At 51.9% G+C, this 18,355-nt stretch overlaps 1 protein-coding gene across 2 annotated transcripts; it reads right to left on the reverse strand.

The window, feature by feature from the left end:
* Positions 1-805: 805 nt before the first annotated feature.
* SPI1 (Spi-1 proto-oncogene) lies at positions 806-16,324 on the reverse strand. 2 transcript variants are annotated; one of them, XM_072969935.1, is made up of 5 exons: positions 16,050-16,324; positions 13,551-13,647; positions 2,911-3,098; positions 1,873-2,035; positions 806-1,518 (listed from the first exon to the last, which is right to left on the reverse strand). In XM_072969935.1, the coding sequence occupies exons 1-5, from the start codon at positions 16,092-16,094 to the stop codon at positions 1,199-1,201; spliced, it is 813 nt and encodes a 270-aa protein (XP_072826036.1). In that variant the 5' UTR covers positions 16,095-16,324; the 3' UTR covers positions 806-1,198. The 2 variants fall into 2 exon arrangements, with proteins under 2 accessions (XP_072826036.1, XP_072826034.1); XM_072969933.1 differs by having other exon boundaries at positions 13,551-13,650; positions 16,050-16,295.
* Between the last annotated feature and the right edge of the window lie 2,031 nt (positions 16,325-18,355).

Genomic DNA, 18,355 nt, shown 5'->3' on the forward strand with positions numbered 1-18,355 from the left:
CTGCATGGGCGGGGTTCACCTGTGTCAGGGTCCAGCCAACATGGACTCCGTGAGGATGGTTTGCGGCTTCATTCCTGCTCCTGACTGAGCCTCACGATACCCACTTCCACGCATGAAGCCTCCCACCACACGCTGACGTGGCAGCCCACGTAGGGTGGGATCCGGCCCACCCCTTACTCGCTGTGTGATCTTGGACAAATCAGTTGACCTCTGTGAGGCTCAGTTTCCCAGTCAATAAAATGGGATGATATTAGGCATACTCTTTTCTTTTTTTAACATTTTTTATTGAGTTATAGTCATTTTACAATGTTGTGTAGAATTCCCAGGTAAAGCACAATTTTTCAGTTATACGTGAACATACATATATTTACTGTCACCTTTTTTTTTTGCTGAGACTTAGATGCACTTCTTAAGGCTGACATGTAATAAATGGCCATATAATCCAGTGCTGTTGCCATTCTTACTGCCATCATCATCCCTGGGGCCGTGACCTAAAGGTATGAGTTTAACCCTCACTGAGGCAATTACAAACAACATTTATCAGGCGCAGAGGTCTTTTGAAAGATTTATTTCTCTAAGAACAACTGAGGACTGGTTCTTTCTGCTGGCTCTGACTCCTCCTGGTCAGGCACTGTGTGTCATCTGTCCTCATGTCCCCAGCGTCCAGCATTGGGTTGGATCCTCAGTAAATGAGAAACATCCGATAGACAAATGAGAAAACCAGAGAGCAGGTGGGGGTGGGTGGGTCGGGGGTGGGCAGACAAAGTGCACAACACATTTAAAAGAGACTGTGCTGCAAGATGACTCACTGAAAATAACTTTAATAATAGTTTCTTTAGGAAGCAGAGGGGGGCGAGGTGTAGGGATGGGAGAGATGCGAAAAAGGAGGGTTCAATTTACACAGATATGATGACTTCGAACTCCCAAGGAAGTACCCCTGGTTGTACTAAGCCCGCTGACCCTTTGCTGGGGCCAGACGCCCAGGAGGCCTGGAGCCAGGGCTGGAGTCCTGGTGGGAGGCGAAGCAGGGTGTGGGCGGGGGCCTTGGAGAAGGGGGTGGGCGGGGAGGCAAGGCCTGGCCCGCCACAGTCCTGCCCCTGGCCCCTGGGAGCTGCCCCCGCTGTGTCCGGGCCAGGCGAGGGGTTAATGCTATGGCCAGCGGGGAGGCCTGGCGGGCCCGGCGGGCTCGGGCCTGGGCTCAGTGGGGCGGGTGGCGCCGCTCGGCCAGGCTCCCGCGGCCCAGCACCTCCCCGCTGAACTGGTAGGTGAGCTTCTTCTTGACCTTCTTAACCTCGCCCGTCTTGCCGTAGTTGCGCAGCGCGCGCGCCATCTTCTGGTAGGTCATCTTCTTGCGGTTGCCCTTCTGGATGCCCCAGCGGTGCGCCAGCGCCTCCTTGTGCTTGGACGAGAACTGGAAGGTGCCCTTGTCCTTGTCCACCCACCAGATGCTGTCCTTCATGTCGCCGCTGCGCAGCAGGTCCAGCAGGAACTGGTACAGGCGGATCTTCTTCTTGCTGCCTGCGGCCGGAGGTGGTCAGCACCCGCTTGGGGACTCGCCCGCCTCCCCCGACCTGGGCCCCCGGGGGTGCTGGCCAGTGGGTGGACTACGCCTGGTGCTCACGCCCCTCCCACTGCCACGCCAGCCACAGCACATGTGCTCAGACACACACGCAGGGACAGACGGTCACAGATGCCCCCAAGAAAAACATGTGAAGACACACACTGGCAGACATTCACACACACACACACACACACACACTCTCTCTCTCAGCACTGTTCCATGACTGCCAAGTCCGTTGGCCTTGGCCAGGGTGGGCACGGGGCAGCCTTGTGGCCAGGGGGCTGGGTCGGGGCTGGGGCTGGGCTCCCTACCTGGCTCCCCATGCAGGAGGCCAGGCCCTGGCTCCAGGCCGTCAGCCTCCCCGTCAGACACCTCCAGTGGGGGGCTCTGCCGCTCACCCTCCTCCTCATCTGAGCTGGGCTGGGCCGGGGATAGGGAGGGGTACGGGAGGCACATCCGGGGTAGGTAGGAGACCTGGCAGAAGGAAGCTTGAGGTCAGTGAGGGACAGTTCAATGCTCAGGGTGGCCAGGTAGGAGTTGGCTGGGTGAGGACAGGGTGCTGAGGTGGGGAGGCCAGGGAGAGGCAGAAGGATTTGGGAGAAAGCTGGGTCGGGAGGTTGGGCAGGGTCACCACACACAGGGCGCAGGTTGTGGGGACCAAGGGCTCCTAAAACGCCACCCATCCCCCTAGTATCAGAGCTGGGCAGCCTGGGGAAGGGGTGCCTTTCTCATATGCACAAAGGGGCCATACAGATGGACTGGTAGCAACCCTGGGGTGAGGAGTGGGGTGAGGAGGCCCTGTGGGGCAGGGCACCTGCATGAATGGGGTTTAGTAAGTGGGTGACAACTGTGTGCGAGGGCAGTGGAGGTCAGCGGAGGTGGGTATAGGAGGTCACTGATTGGGATTAGGGTCGGCAGGGCTGAGCAGTTAGTAAAGGGGTCAGTGGGGAGAGGGAGGGGCCAGTAGAGGTAGGGCTCAGTGACCTGGATGCCAGATCCAGGAGGGGCCAGTGACAGGGGGAGAGAGGGGGGTGCAATCCACGGGGCTCAGGAGAGCCTGCAATGAGACCGTTGGGCTCGGGAGGATCAGTGTGGGGGTGGGAATGATCTGGGCTCTGTCCACGGTGGGGCGACAGGAGATAAGGGGTATGGGGTCATGAGGTCAGTCGGAGGGTCAGGAGGCAGCCATGGAGGGTCAGGAGGCAGCCGTTGAGGCTCCGGCCACCGTTGGCGCCAAGGGGCAGGAAGCCGAGTTGAGTAAGAGCCTGTGTCAGTTTCCTGCGAGGCCAGGCCTCACCACAGGCCGCCGGCTCCCGGGCCAGGCTGGCTAGGGGGCTGCATGCACGCACCTGGTGGCCGAGGCTGGCGTGGGTGGGTGCCATGGGGGTGTCGAGCACGTGCATCTGCTCCAGCTCCATGTGGCGGTACAGCTGCTGCAGCTGGGGGGGCTGGACGCTCTGCAGCTCCGTGAAGTGGTTCTCGGCGAAGCTCTCAAACTCACTGTGCACGTGGTGCGGGTGGAAGTCCCAGTAATGGTCTGCGGGGACAGCCGGGCAGCGCAGGTGAGCAAGATGGGCAGGGCGGGAAAGCCTTATACTTATTAAAAATACTACTAATAATGCCAGGCCATGTTGGGGCGGTGCTATCACCATGGGTCAGGCTGGCCTGCAAGTTGACATAAATTATCTCACCAACCACCCTATTGTTTTCTGACCCCTGATCTAGAGATGAGGACACTGAGGCTGGGAGAGACCACATAACACGCCCACGGTCAAAGGCCCCATCAGTGGCAGAGCTAGGACTCAGGTCTAAGGCAAAGCCTTCATCCTCAACAACTATTCTATCCTGCCTCCCATGTGATCACAAGGATGCAGACTTTGGAGCCAGAGTCTGAATCCTGGCTCTGCCATTCACTTTGTGTGTGACCTCAGGCACAGTCATGGACCCCTCTGGCCTCAGTTGACTCACCTGTAAAATGGGGATACTAGTCACCAAGAGGAAACTGAGAGTTCATGTTTGTAAAACCTCCTAGCCCTGGAGTAGGCCCTTGGGGAATGCTGAGTCCCCTCTCCTCCCCTTAAGATGTAGCAGAGGTTCCTAGGCTGACTGGCTGCCCACAGTCACAGCACACAGCCTCATCACCTAGCCAAGTTGTGACAGCAAAGCCACAGGGCTGACACCTCATGCACCAGAACTTGTCCAGGGCCCTGGTGCTACCCTTTCAAAGCCAGGTCCTCAAGCAGCAGCACCTGTGTTCCAGTGAGGTTGCCAGGACCCGAGGCTTTCCTGGAAACTCCCTCGTGGGTGATTTCAGAGTCTGCGGTGGGGTGGATTCAAGTTTGGGGAACAACTACGTGCCTCTGGGAGCCCTGTCTGGGACGGGACCCAGTCTTCAACATGATTTCTCTGAGCACTTTTTCTAGGAACAAAAACTACCACATGTCTGAGGACTTCCTGGGTACAATTTTGGGTCCAAGAGAAGATGTGGTGATACAGTGACAAGAAGGGTTTTCTCGTGCGACCCAGAGAGGGAGTGTTTAGGATGCTGGGCCAGGGCAGTGTCTCCAGGACAAGCATATGGTCCCACAGAGGGACCATCACCAGCTTCGTGTTTGTGTGTGTGTGTCTGCCCGTCTGTCTCCCTCTTCCTCTCTCACAAACACGTACTCACACATCCCGAAGAAATGACATCAGTAATTTTTGGCTCTGCACTTGTTATCAGAAGCTCGCTTTCTATTCCTGCTCTGTGGTGGCTTCGCCGTGTGACCCTGGACAAGACATTTTATCTCCCTGAGCCTCTGATTCCCCACTGTTGAAGTCAGAGATCCAACTGGGTAGTTACTGAGTCCTGTTGACATGTGGAATCATTTAACTTGCAACCCAGACTCCCACCTCCATGAGGCCCATGGGGAGAGAAAGTACTTGCTTTGGGAGTCGGGCAGAGCTGGGTTTGAATCCCTGGCTCTGCCACTTACCCCTATGTGACATAGAGCAGGTCAGTCTACTTCGCTAAGCCTGCTACCTCACTGTAAGATGGGGCAAGTAATTATACCTGTCTCATAGGCCTCTTGTGAGGAGTAAATGCCTGCAAAGGGCTTAGACTAGAAACTGGCCCAAAGTAAGACTCAATAAACATTAACTATTGTTATCATTATGATGATTATTATTAGTAATGTTTTATTCTAAACAGCCTAAATCAACCCTTGAGCAAACAGTAGATGATTTAATATATGTTATTTCCTCTTCTTCCTCTTGCTCCCTGCCACCTTAGTCGGTGGCCCAGAGAAATAGTTTGAGGGGCCCTGGCTGTGACTATCTCCCAGAGGCTGGAGTTGGGCCCCAGCGTTGCACCAACGGCAGTGACTGATTTGGATCACCTCTGTGTTCCCAGGGCCTTGACACACTTGAATTGAGTTTGGGGACTCAACAAACATTTCCTGAGTGAATGAATGAATGATGAATCCTAGCTGTCTGAGAACCCTCTCTGACCCTCCCCCCCAAAATTATCCAAATCTGAAGGCAAAACAAAACGAACCACACTTAGTTGGTGCTTTCATCCTGCCATGAGCTAACAAGAGCCAGAAATTCTCCACTTGTTGTGGGAGAGTTGGCTCTGTCTTTTAGAGGTGGGACTTGTTGGGGTTCTGGGATTTGGTGAGTGGATCCGGGTTCCTCTTTAGCTGTAAATCCACCCTCCAGCCCCACTCCTGGCATCTTCCCATTTTTGCCTTTTCCTGCTCAGGCTGAAGTGCCCAGCTCTTTACAGAATGCCTTATCCTGCCCACCAACCCCCACTTCCTCACACGTCCTCCAGTCCCAGGGCTGGGGGGACCCTGAGGGCCCTCTTTCTCTCCTGCTCCCCTCCACCTCTGCCCTAGGTCCACACGAGACGCACAGGCTCACTCCGGTGGGCCCAGCCCGAGACCAGCACTTCCCATGGTGGGGCTCAGTACACTCTCTTCAGAGTCACTTTGGGGGCTGGAAAAGCATGCATTTAGGGGCCTACCAGGGACCCATGGGATCAGCAGCACTGAGAGGGACCTGGGAATCTGGCCTTTAACAGGATCCTAGAGTTTCCCTGGCTCAGTGAGGCTCTGGAACCCTGCTCCAGGGTTCCCTGAAACCTGCAACAGAGACTCTCGGGCTACAATTAAGGTTTCAAAAGGCCCAACGGAAACCTCGCCTTTACCCTTGATTTGAGCACTCAGGCAATTATGTAATAAACGCTGTCTGTTTGGTAGGCAGAGACGTGCCAAGGGTGGGGCCCTCTGAAGGAACACGATACTAGGCGTCTGTCCTAATGCAAAGGTCAGCACTCCTGGGCTCTTTGGGACCTCGTTTCTGGACGACTGTTCATGAATGCACTGCTTTATTCCTTTTTATCCCTTCAGTAGGTCACCCAGGCCATCTTGCCATGTATGTCCCCTTAGCATGACTCTCTGCTTCTCAAAAGAATACGATGTCATTTGCACATCTGGAGATAGCTCCGGATCCTCCTTTCTACTACCTTTTAGGGACCCAACACATAGTAGGCCTTAATCAATATTTGATTAAATGACTAATAAAACTTAACTTTTAATGTGTTTCTTATGTACCAGGCCCTGGGCCAAGTTCTTAATCCAAATTATCTCATTTAATCCTCACCTTAGCTCTGTCAATGTGGCCTCTTTAATATGATTTTCCTTTCACATATAAGGAAACAATGACTCGAAGAGATTAAGTTACTTGTCCACAGGTAGTCATTAGTAGAGTCAGGGTCCAAACCCACCTGTATGACTCCAGAAACTAAACTCTTACCACTGTACCATACCACTCTGAGGAACAAGACTGCTAATGAAAGCTTCAAGTAAGACTCATAGTGACAGAGAGATTTTGCAGACTGCCCATATCTGTCTGTCTGTCTACCATCAACTACCCCTCATCCATCATTCATCATCCACCCTTAATCCATCCATCCATCATCCAACAACGATCTGTCCATCATCCATCCATCCATCTATCCATCATCAAACCATCATCCATCTGTCATCCACCTATTCATCATCTGTAATTTAATCCATCCATCCATCATTCATCCATTCATACATCTTTGAACCTTCATTCATCCAGCCAGCAAGGACTCATTCATCTAGAACTTTAATTTCCTTCCTCTAAACCAGCTCCCAATCTGGGACCAAAGTCCTACCCACATGTCCCTATTCTTACTCAGTTTTTTGATGTCACTAATATCTGTATGTCACCAGGACAAAAATAAAATGATATTCAAAACAATCCCCCAACACACAAAATTCAAGCCTTAAGTGTCATTCAGTTGACCTTATCTCCTCAGAGCAGAAACCCCAGCTTGAAGCCAGAGCTCTCCCCAGGGGAGGAGAAGTAAGATCAAGACAGAGAAGGAAGATGAGGAATTAAGAAAGCAAGGACTGAGACAAAAAACCTTCCCAGGACATCACAGACCATTGGATGTTGGCTCCTTAAGCCCAGCCCTCCTACAAATTGTTCAGATATGGGAACTGAAGTCCCAGAGAGTAGAAAGCCCCATATCTCATCCCTTGTTACTTTCTATATTTTATCCTAAGTAAGCTTTTAGTTCTCTCTCTTTCTCCAAAGATAAATCTGGCAGAACCAGTGTTTTATTCATTCCACAGCACCTAGCAAAGTCACCTCGCATGTAAATGTCACCTGGTTAGTATATGTCTATTAGAGGGACAAGTCAGTGGGAGGTGGATGGAGGGTTTGGTAGGGAGAGGGAAAGACAATCGGAAAGATGAATGAGTGGATGATTAGATCAATGTGTGAATAAATTGGTGGATTATCCATGGCGTGAAAGGATGAAAGAGTGTATGGAAACATGGAAGGATGGAGAGAAGGGTGATGCTTTGGAAAACTATTTCCTTCATCAATTCCACTGCACATAACAAATCCTATCACACCCATTAGGATGGCTGTTATCAAAAAAAAACAGATAATAAAAAGTGTTGGCAAGGGATGTAGAGAAATGGAACCCTTGTGCACTGTTGGTGGGAATGTAAAATGGGGCAGCCACTGTGAAAAACAATATGGCAGCTCCTGAAAAAATTAAAAATAGTATTACCTTATAATCCAGCAATTCCGTTTCTGGGTATATACCCCAAAATAACCGAAGCCAAGTCTCAAAGAGGTATTTGTACACCCAGTTCACAGCGGCATTATTCACAATAGCCAAAACATGGAAGCAACCCCACCTGTCCATCAACAGCTGAATGGATGAACAAAATGTGATATATACATAAAGTGGAATATTATTCAGCCTTAAAAAGGAAGGGAATTCTGACATATGCTGCAACATGGATGAACCTTAAGGACATTATATCCTAAGTGAAATAAGCCAGCCACAAAAAAGAGAAATACTGTATGATTCCACTAACATGAGGTACTTAGTGTAGTCAAATTCACAGAAACAGAAAGTAGAACGGTGGTTGCCAGGGGCTGAGGGGGGTGGCAATGGGGAGTTATTGTTTAATTGGTACGGAATTTCAGTTTTGCAAGATATAAAGAGTTGTGGAGATGGATGGTGGTGATTGTTGTACAACAATGTGAAGGTACTTACCGCCACTGACCTGTACATTTGAAAATGGCTAAGGTGGTACATTTTATATTATGTGTATTTTGCCACAATTTAAAATAATAATAAACAACAAATGTTAAGTGCCCTTCCTTCAGAATCTATCCTGAATCTGTCCACTCCCTTCTGTCTCTCTTGCCACCACCCTTGTCCAAGCCACTGTCATCTTGCTCCTCGATCATTCCAGTGGTTTCCTACTGGACTTTCTCCTCATTCTTACTCTTGTCTCCTACCCATTTATTCTCCACAGGGCAGTCAGAGTGATCTTTTTAAAACCTTATTCAGTGGAGCCACTAGGTATTGGGAGAAGATACTAAAAACTTCTAGATAGACAAAACAAAACTAGACAAACCGAAAAAAATCAGCAAAACCCCAAATTGGTCACATTCAAAAAGAGGACATGGAATGAGATCAGACTTCCTAAGAAAAACCTCTAGTAACCAGAAGACACTAGAAAAATGCTTTCAAATTCTAAGGGAAAAAAAATTATTTTCAATCTAGATTTCTATAGCAAGCCAAACAACTATTAATCAACTGAGAGATAAAACAAACAGCAACAGCCAAACCTCACCTCCCACGCCTCCTTTCTTAGGAGACATAATGATATGAATAACAAATCCTTATTTAACTAATTCACTGTTCTAAGCATCTTACATACAGTAAGCCACTCAATCCTTACAGCAATCCTGTGAAGTAAATATCACTAAGAAGAAGTTGAGGCACAGAGGGGCGAAAGACCTGGCCCGTGGTCACCCCACCCAGTGATGGGGAGATGGGGTGTGGCTCCCAGCAGACTGGTTTCAGAATGAGGGCTCTATCTCCCTGCTACTCTGCCCCTCACAAACATGGCGGCGAGAAAATACAGGTAATCAAAGTACACCATGTGGCCAAGCTGTGAGTAATAATCATATGGTCCTAATAACAGAAAATTCAGATACTGATTTAACAAAAGTTATAATACAGAGAAAGATGAGTACTGTAGAATCTCACTTACAGGTGGAACCTAAAAACAAGAACTAAACTCAGAAAAAGAGATCAGATTTATGGTTTACAGAGGTGGGGGCTGGGAGGCAGTGGAAATCAGGTGATGATGGTCTAAGATCCAAACTTCCAGTTGTAAGAGAAATATGTCCTGGGATGTAATGTACAAGATGACAGAGTGAACGCTGCTATATGGTATATTCAAAAGTTGCTAAGAGAGTGTTTCCTAAAAGTTCTCATCACAAGGGAAAACATTTTTTTTGTTAACTATATGAAGGGATGGATGTTCACTAAACTTACGTGGTAATCATTTCACAATACACACGTGTGTGAGGTCATGCTATCACAGCTTAAATTTATACAGTGTTGGGTGCCAATTATAGCAATAAAATGAAAAAAAGGGGAAAAGTTACTGTATTTTGGTATGTGTGGAGACTGTGTGTGAATGTGTGTGTTGTAAATAGACTCAAATTCTCATCTTTCATCGTACAAGTGAATAGATAATATCTCAAAGTAAAAAATCAAGCCAGATTCATCTCCACCTACATATGGAAGGCACTCAGTAATGTTTGTGAATGGATGAATAAATACTGTTCTGTCCCTATTTCAAATCTTCATGTATACATTTACATAGCCCTGTCGTAGAAAGACTGGAAAAATAGCTTTATTCTTTTTTTGTTTTTGATGGGGGGGAGGTAATTAGGTTTATTTACTTACTTATTCTTAGAGACTGGGGATTGAACTCAGAACCTCATGCATGTGCTCTATACCATTTGAGCTATACCCTCCTGCTGGAAAAATAGCTTTTATCTACCTCTGATGTGCTATATATGTCATGGAGAAATGACTATGATAAGTTTATGTAAAAAGTAACAAATTGCAGAACAGCATGATACTACATTTACATTTTTTTAGTGGGGGAAGGTAATTGGGTTTATTTATTTACTTACTATTTTTAGGGGAGGTACTGGGGATTGAAACTGGGACCTCCTGCATGCTAAGCATGCGCTCTACCACTTGAGCTATACCCCCACCCTTCCAATTCCATTTTTGAACGGATAGAATATGCACGTATGTAGGTATAACTTACAAACACATAGGATTATGTATGTAGAATAAAGTATCTGCAGGGATAGTCCAAGGTGCTACCAGTGAGGACTAAGAATGGAAAGAAGGAAATATTTTACTTGATATGCTGTCATATTTTTTAAATGTTTGTAATGGATATTTCTTGTTTTAATAATTAAAAGCAAACATTTACAATTTATTTAGATTTTCACCAAACACACACACCCATACCTACACACACAAAAGGTTATTCAGATCATGTCATTTCCCTGCTCAAAACCCTCCAGTGGCTTCCCATCAGGTGGGGGTAAAATCCACACTCCTGCCATGACCTTCAGGCCCTGTGTGATCTGCCCGCTGCAGACACTAGGCTTCAGTTTATTTCTGCCGCCTGGGCTCACCGGCCACTCTGGTCCTCGGCTGAGCTCCCCTGTGCTCTTGGCACCGCTGTTCTCTCTCTGCCCGGAACACCTGCCCCACCTGCCTTTTCGTGCACATTCCTTCCCTGCACTCAGATTTCCACTCAACTGCCACCTCCTCAGAGGCCTTCCCTGGTCTCCCAAATTACAGTAGCCCCTCCCCAGAGACACTCCGAATCACGTTACTCTGCTCTCCACAGGACTTATGGTGCATGTCTGTCAATTTGACTGTTCACTGGCTCTCTCCCGCACTGGACTTAAGCTCTATGAGAGCAGTGGCCTTGCCTGGCCTGCTCATCATGGAGCCTCCAGGGCCTAGATCAGTACCTGGTACATGGCATATGGTCAGAGGCTATTTGATGGATGGACCAATGAGGGGATGATTGGGCAAGTGGGTTGGATAAGTGTCAGAAGGATGGGTGGGTGGATGGGGGTGGCTGGGGGGAGGGGAGGGGATGCTTGGGTGAGTGGGTGGCTGTCTGTCGTCAGCTGGGTCACTGGGAAATGACCCCGTTGATCTGTCACAGAGCCTTCTATGCTTCTCCACTCTTCCAGCTGCTTTATCCCCTTGCCTCAGGGATGCAGTAAAACTCACATGCCATGTTCCAAAGTTTACTGGGCCTCATACTCAGTACCTTACCTCATATATGACATGCGTTACCTCATTTAATCGTTGCATCTCTGTGTATTTAGTGTTTTCATGCTCTCAGTTTTATACATGAGGAAACGGGCTCAGAGAGGTTAAGTCACTTGCTCCAAGGTTACACTCTGGTGAGTGATGGAGCGAGGACTAGACCAAGGTCTGGCCCCAGTGCCTTTTCGGTAAGCCTCACTACCTAAAAATACAGACGCAGAGGACATGCAGGAACTGGTGGGAGACTGTGGGGGGTGTCTCTACTCGTGAGTCTTCAGCAATACCTTCCAACAGGTATAGAGAAGGGACAGAACAGATGTCCAGATGGGCAATGACGTCATTGGGGCGGGGAGGTTGCCCCATAGGGACCAGGACCCCTGGGGATACTGGAGGAGTCTCTGAAGGAATCAGGCCTTTATGACCCACATGGGGAGCTCAGGCATCCAGTCAGGAGTCATTCCGAGAGCCCCCGCCCAAGGTATCAGGGATCTGCCTGGGCATTGAGCCAGGAAAGCACAGGCTTTCTCTCAAGTACTCAGTCCATCAGCTAGCCCCAGGCCTACCTGGTTTCTAGATATATGAACATCACCCCAATATTACAGGAGGGGAAACTGAGGCTTCAAAAGACCCAAAGGAAATGCACTCACACCCAGTGAAACTGAGAAGGGGTCAGGCCAGAGGAGAAAGTGTCCCTCATGCTGGAAGGGGTTGCTGGCCGGGCTAAGCTAGCTGGGACCTAAGCCATCCTGTTGCCTGAGCCACCAGGGGGCGCCAGTCCTCAAGCCGGGAGGGGCTTGAACTGCTTGCTGGTCTCTGGTCAGGGAGGCCCAGGCCTTCATCCTGGCTGGGGGAGCTGGGTATAGAGTTGGATGAGGGAGACTTTCTCTCTAAATTGTCTGGATTTTCCACAGAAAGGATGTATTTCTTGTAGAACTATAAATAAGCTTAAAAGGATGAAAAAGAAGATATTTTAAAAGCCTTTCTAGCCCTGGGGTTCTGAAAGAAGCCTGGAGACACGTCCGCCACCTACTCCCAGGACGAGGCTTCCAGGTATAGTCTTTAGAATGGCTGTCAGCTGTGAGCTCCAGGTGAAGCTATTCACAAGTTTTGGCATCTGGATATGAGAGTAAATAAAAACTCACCACATATGGCCTCTCTGGGTGTGGCCATCAGGTTTAAATGTGCCAGCAGAACGAAGCTACAGGCCCCCAGGTGTGGCCTTCAGGAGTGCAACCTTCCTCAGCTGTGGCACACAGCATGTCTGTCCCTTTGAGGCTGCAGACACTCTGGTGTCCAGCCTGCCTCGGTCTCAGACCCCCTGGAGAACCCCCCAGTGAAGACCCATGAACTGGGCCACCTCACCTTTGGACCAGGGATATCCCATCCATATGCCAAGATCCAATTCAAGTGGCCTCTCTCAGCCCGCTGCCCAGGTCCCAGGCACTGAATGCCTCTCTCTCCTCCCCTGAATTTGCTTCAGGATCGAGGCTGGGCCTTGGGGTGGCAGTTAGACCCAGACAGAAAAAGCCCCTGCCCTTGGCCCCATCCCATCAGCACCCCTAGCGAACTGGGGGCTTCAGCCCCTGCTGAATGAGGAGGTCCTGAGAGACTCCTTTAGCTCAGCAGTTCTCAAATAGGGGTGATTCTTCCCCTACAGGGGACATTTGGGAGTGCTGGGGACATTTTTGGTTGTCATGATCTAGTGGGTAGAAGCCAGGGATCCTACTAACATTCTCCAACACACAAGACAGGCCTCATGTGGAATTACCCCGCCCGAAATGTCAATGGAGAAACGTAGCTAGGCACACACAGCAGGGAGCGGGGCTGCACCAACAGGAGATCAGGGTAAGGGGGTGACAGGAATGGAGAGGAAGAGGGACACTGAGGGGGTGGGGGGAGGACTCACTGGACCTGGAGCAGAGAGCTGGGATCCACTGACCAACCGGGCTGCCTTGTACAAGTCCTACAGCCCGCTTAGCCTGTTTCCTCGTTTGCAAAATGGCCAAAAGGATTGGACATGGAGATAAATGTGAAAGAAGCTAACCCCGTGCCTTGGAACACCAGAGATGTTTCATAATGCCAGCTGGGGGGGTGTGGGGGTGCAGGAGTGTTGGGGTTTAGGGTAGCGAATTCACATTCCCAAGAGTTAGCTGGATCTGATTCTCAGAATTCCAAAGAAGCCCTGGAAACATGTCTTCTTTTTCCCCTCTTCCCAGAACAAGCAGTTCCTCCGGTGTGCAGGCCAGCTGGGGAATTGGGGGCAGGGCCGGGCCCTGTACTCACCGCTGTGGCTTTCTCCATCACTGCTGAGATAGGGGTAATATTCGTGCGTTTGGCGTTGGTACAGATCCGTGTCATAGGGAACCAGGTCTTCCGATGGCTGCTGAGAGAGGAGGATGTCGGGCCTCGGACTGTGGCGAGGAGATCCCAGCCAGGTTGGCAGCCCCCCAGGATGTGGGGTCCACACCACCCTCCCAGACAGAGCGCCTGCCCCAGGCCTACAGCCCTCTCTCTGCCTGGAACTGGGAGAGGCCACACAGAGTGGGAGCAGGGGGGCCAGGAGAGCAAGAGCCTTGGCTCTTGCAGAAAGGGGATGACAGGGACCCTGGAGGTCAGAGGTCAGAAGAGGACCAGGGCTGAGGGAACCATGCTCCCCACAGTCACCTGACACACACATTCCACTGCGTGCCCAGCCCCAGCCTCACATAGTTGCCCTCTCACAGTCCCACTGATGTACCTACACCCCCCAAACACACACATACTCCCCATGACACACTTATACCCTACCCCCACAGTGAACACACTCACAGGTCCACTCACACCCCTCACACTCACTCTAGGGGTCACTCACATTGACACACACTTATGTCACACACACACCATTATATACCCACCTGTAGCCACACGCAGTCACTCGGATGAACACACGTATCCGCACACTTGCCTCCAGATACATTAACACACACATTTATACTTGTATCCTGCACATTCATCCTCACAGCACACACACTTGTCCTCCTGCCACAGTCTCCACCCCAAACCCCCACTCTCTCTTACAGCTGGTGCCTGGGCCCCAGGCAGGCTCAGGGCCCCCACAATGACCAGTGGCCGTTTACACTGATGAATTTTACAGGATTCACCCAGGCAGGCTTTGGGGGCTGTGGGCCGGCCAGAGCCTTGATCCTCACCCTCCTCTCCCTCCCTACCCCCCCACCCCACTGGCACAGGCACAGGGACGTGCACACCCGGAGGCTTCCCAACAGTTATCAGGCTTCTCCCCACCCCCTCAGCGTGTGCCCAAGGATTGCACAACCATAACTCTGGCCCTCGGGGCTTGGTTTGGGGACCAGCGCTGCCTTGGGAGGCCACCCTCCCGGGAGCCACTCTGAGTAGTCCCTGGGTCGGGAGGAGGGGCTGGGGGGTTTGGTGCTGGAGACCACGATGATGTGCCTCCTGCCCAGCTCTACCTGCAGTTCAGGGACCGGGAGGTCAAGGGTCAGAGGCAGGGTGGCTAAGCCCCTGGGCCTGTGGCTTTCTTGAGGCAGAGCTGGCTCTTCCTGGGACCACCTCCATCACCCCCTGAATGCCAATCCCTGCCCCCATCTCCTCAGTCCCAGGTCGGAGAAGTGTGGGACAGAGCCTGGTGGGGGCTGGCCGGCTGGTTCTCTCTGTGTCTGGCCAAGTGAGGAGGCCAGGAGCCCAGCACTAGGTTGCAGGCAGAGCAGCCCCACAGCAGGATATCAAGCCTGGGGTGCCTCCCCAGGGCTCTGAGGCCTGGCTGGGGTGGGGAGGGGGAAGGGAGCTGCCTTCAAGCCGGGAAAGCTGAGTCAGGTGGGCCGGCCCTGCCAAGCCCTTCCCAGCTCCCCCCAGGACTCCCCATCCCTGCTGAGTGGGGACAGGGTGGGAAAAGGGAGAGGGGTCCTCTTAGAGGGGCCCAGGTCTGACACCTGCCAAAGGCTGCAACTGTCACTGCGAGCAGAAGCAGAGAGGGTCTGCCCCAGACGGCTGCCCTTCCCTCCCCAGGGTCCCCTGGGACGCCTGCTTCTTCACCTCCAGCCTCAGCCCCTGCCTTCACTCCAGTCTCACACTTGACCAGGTCCCACCTCCGCCCCGATCTCAGGCCCAGGCTGTCCCCAACCCGAGCCCCTGCCCTCCTCTCCCTGATGCCCAGTCCTAACCCAACCCCAGCTGCAGTGCTAGCCCCCGCTTCCCTCACTGCTCCGGCCCAGCGCCTGCTCTGCCCCTGCCTCCACCACTCAGGGACCTGTGGCCCAAGGCCCGGACCCTTGGGTCAACAGCCATGTCCTTTGTGTCAGGCCCCAGCCTGGGTGTGGGGGCCCAGGCTTAAGGCAGCCTCGGTCTCCAGGAGCACGTAGGCCATGGGCTGAGACCTCTGGCCTGTTGCTTTCTGCCCCCAAGTCTTTACTGTCCTGGGAACTGGCTTTGCCCCGCGCCAGTCTCCCCATCTCCTCCGCCACCCTCACCATCCTCAGCCCAACACCCTGCCCTGAAGCTCTGGCCTGCCCCACAAGTCCTATCTATAAATAACCATTCAGGCCCCACCGATCACAGCCCCACCATGGGCCCAGCCCTCAGCCCGCCGGGGCATGCTCTGAGAAGGCCAATGGCCCCTCGCTGGGTCTCAGGCCAGGAGCTCCAGGGAGGAAACACCAACTTCCCACTGATAGCGGGAGGGAAGACGGTGGGCTGGCGGGCTGGCGGGCAGGCGGGCGGGCAACCGAGGACCGCGGGTTGGGCTGGTAGAGGAGTCCCAGTACTCACAGGGGGGACGAGGGGAAACCCTTCCATTTTGCACGCCTGTAACATCCAGCCGAGCTCCGAGCTGATCGGGTCCCCTGCCTCGGTGGGAGCCAGTGCGGAGCCCCTCGGGATGGGGCGCCCCGTCAGGGGCTGGACGGACTCGGGGCGGGCGCAGGGCACAGGCCTGCCCCTTGAGCTACAGGAGCCCTGGGTGAGCCCCCTCCCTTGACATTGCAGGGCCAGCGCAAGTTCCTGATTTTATCGAAGGCCTGCCGCTGGGAGATAGTCCCCTTGGGGTGACATCACCACCCCAGCCCGTTTGCATAAATCTCTTGCGCTACAGGAAGTCTCTGGCCGGCTGGGGCAGGTGGTGCTCCAGGGCCTGGCCTGGGAGGCCATGGGGGCCAGGCCCCCTGCCCAGAGGAAGCTGGGACTATGAGGGGCGGCCTTGGGGTTAGGGTGGGGAGGAAGAGTGGGAGGGAGCAAGGCTAGCTCCACCAGCGGGAAGCCTTTGCTGTCCCCAGGCCCTGCCAAGGCTCTCTAACCCCTAACCCACAAACACCTACTTCTCCTGAGACCCCCATGTGGCCAACAATCACTTCCTTGGGGACAGCTGGTAAGGGTGGCCCCTTGGGGCCTCCACTTTCTAGGGTCGGCCTGACTGGCTGGGGGCTCTGATCCAGCAGACTGCCGGGTCTGGCTCTTTTCTGGGCCCTTGGGCCCCTCAACACTCCGGTTCTACCCAGCCTGGGCCTGGGCTCTGGGTCAGGGGCCTCAGCAGAGTGCTGCTTTCCCCTTCCCTCCGAGTCCCTTCACACAGGCTCCCATTCCACCAGAAGGGTTCTTACACCCTCTCCTCCCAGTTTCCTGAGTCCCACTCTTCTTCCCAATCCCTAGGTGCTCTACTCCCAGATCAGATTTCTCAGTTTCCCCGCCTCTTACCAATGCCTTAATATCAATCCAGTCTTCCTAGTTTACAAATTTTCTTGTCTGTCCATCCATTCATCTATTGTCCCATCCATTTGTTTGTTTGTCAATACATCTATCCACCCATCAAGCCAGCCATACATTTATTTGTCCACTAGCTTATCCAACTGTCTATTCATTCATCCATTTATATATTAGTCCATCATCCATCCACCCCATCTGTTTATCTACTTGTCCATCTGGACATCTATGTGTTCATATATCAGCCCATCCGTCTGTTACTCATCCATCCATCGGTCTATATTTCCATCTGTTTGTCCACGTATATCCAGTTCATCCATTGGTCCATTCATCCACTTATCCATCCATTCATCATCCATCTATCCATCCATCCACCCATGCACTCATCTATCCATCCCTCCATCCATCCATCTATGCATCCTGCCAGTACTAACTGAGTTTCAGGTTTTATGCTGAGTATCAGGAAAATAGAAAAGTATTGGACAAGATCCCTGCCTTCAGGGAGCTCCCAACCTAGTCTGGAGGGCAGAAGAGTGAACAGAGACACTGTTTGATCCATTGATGTCTGGTGAGGCCACTTCTCTGGGGAAGAACTTCTTTTTTTATTTTATTTATTTTTCTTATTGGAGGTGCCGGGGATTGAACCTAGGACCTCATGCATGCACTCTACCACTGAGCTATAGCCACTCACCCTAGGGAAGAACTTCTTGAAGATTCAACTTCCTTCCCTGTGTAGTCTAACCCTTCGCTTTATATCCCCTTCCCACTAAGACTAGCTTGCCTCCTTCCTGTCAGTGGAAGACCAGACTCCCCAAGTGCTTCTTCACTTGCAGCAAAGACCCGGGATTCACAGGTCTGGGTTCACCATCAGATCGATTTCACCTACATTCGCTGATTTTTTTGCATCCACACTTGGGATTCTCCAAGATATCCGGGTCACTAGTTCCCTGGACTCCCTAGGAATCTGACCAAAACCCCTCCCCAAGAGGAGGGGAGAGGTGGGTTGATTTGGCATCAGTTCCATGGCTGTCCCCACTTTCCCATCAAGAAGGCCTAGTCCCAGCCGACTGGATGCCTATTGGGGGTGGGTCAACTGCTTGAGATCCAGGTCCCCGCCGATGTGTTCATTCATGCATTCATTCTTGTCTTGGTTTGGTTTGTTTATATGCGTACGTATCTATTCATTCATTCATTTAATCATTAACTTTTTACTGGGGGTCTTCCATGTGCTGGGCCTGGTAAGGGGACACAAACATGAATGTGGCCTGCCCTGGGCCTCTAGGAGCTCACAGAGGGAACAGACATGTAAGCAGACAGTATGGTTCTTCGGGGAGGCAGGGGCGCAAGGGGTACTAGGTGAGTTGGGGAACAGTTAATTA

The sequence above is a fragment of the Vicugna pacos genome, chromosome 10, assembly GCF_048564905.1.
Source record: "Vicugna pacos chromosome 10, VicPac4, whole genome shotgun sequence".
NCBI classification, from domain to species: Eukaryota; Metazoa; Chordata; class Mammalia; order Artiodactyla; family Camelidae; genus Vicugna; species Vicugna pacos.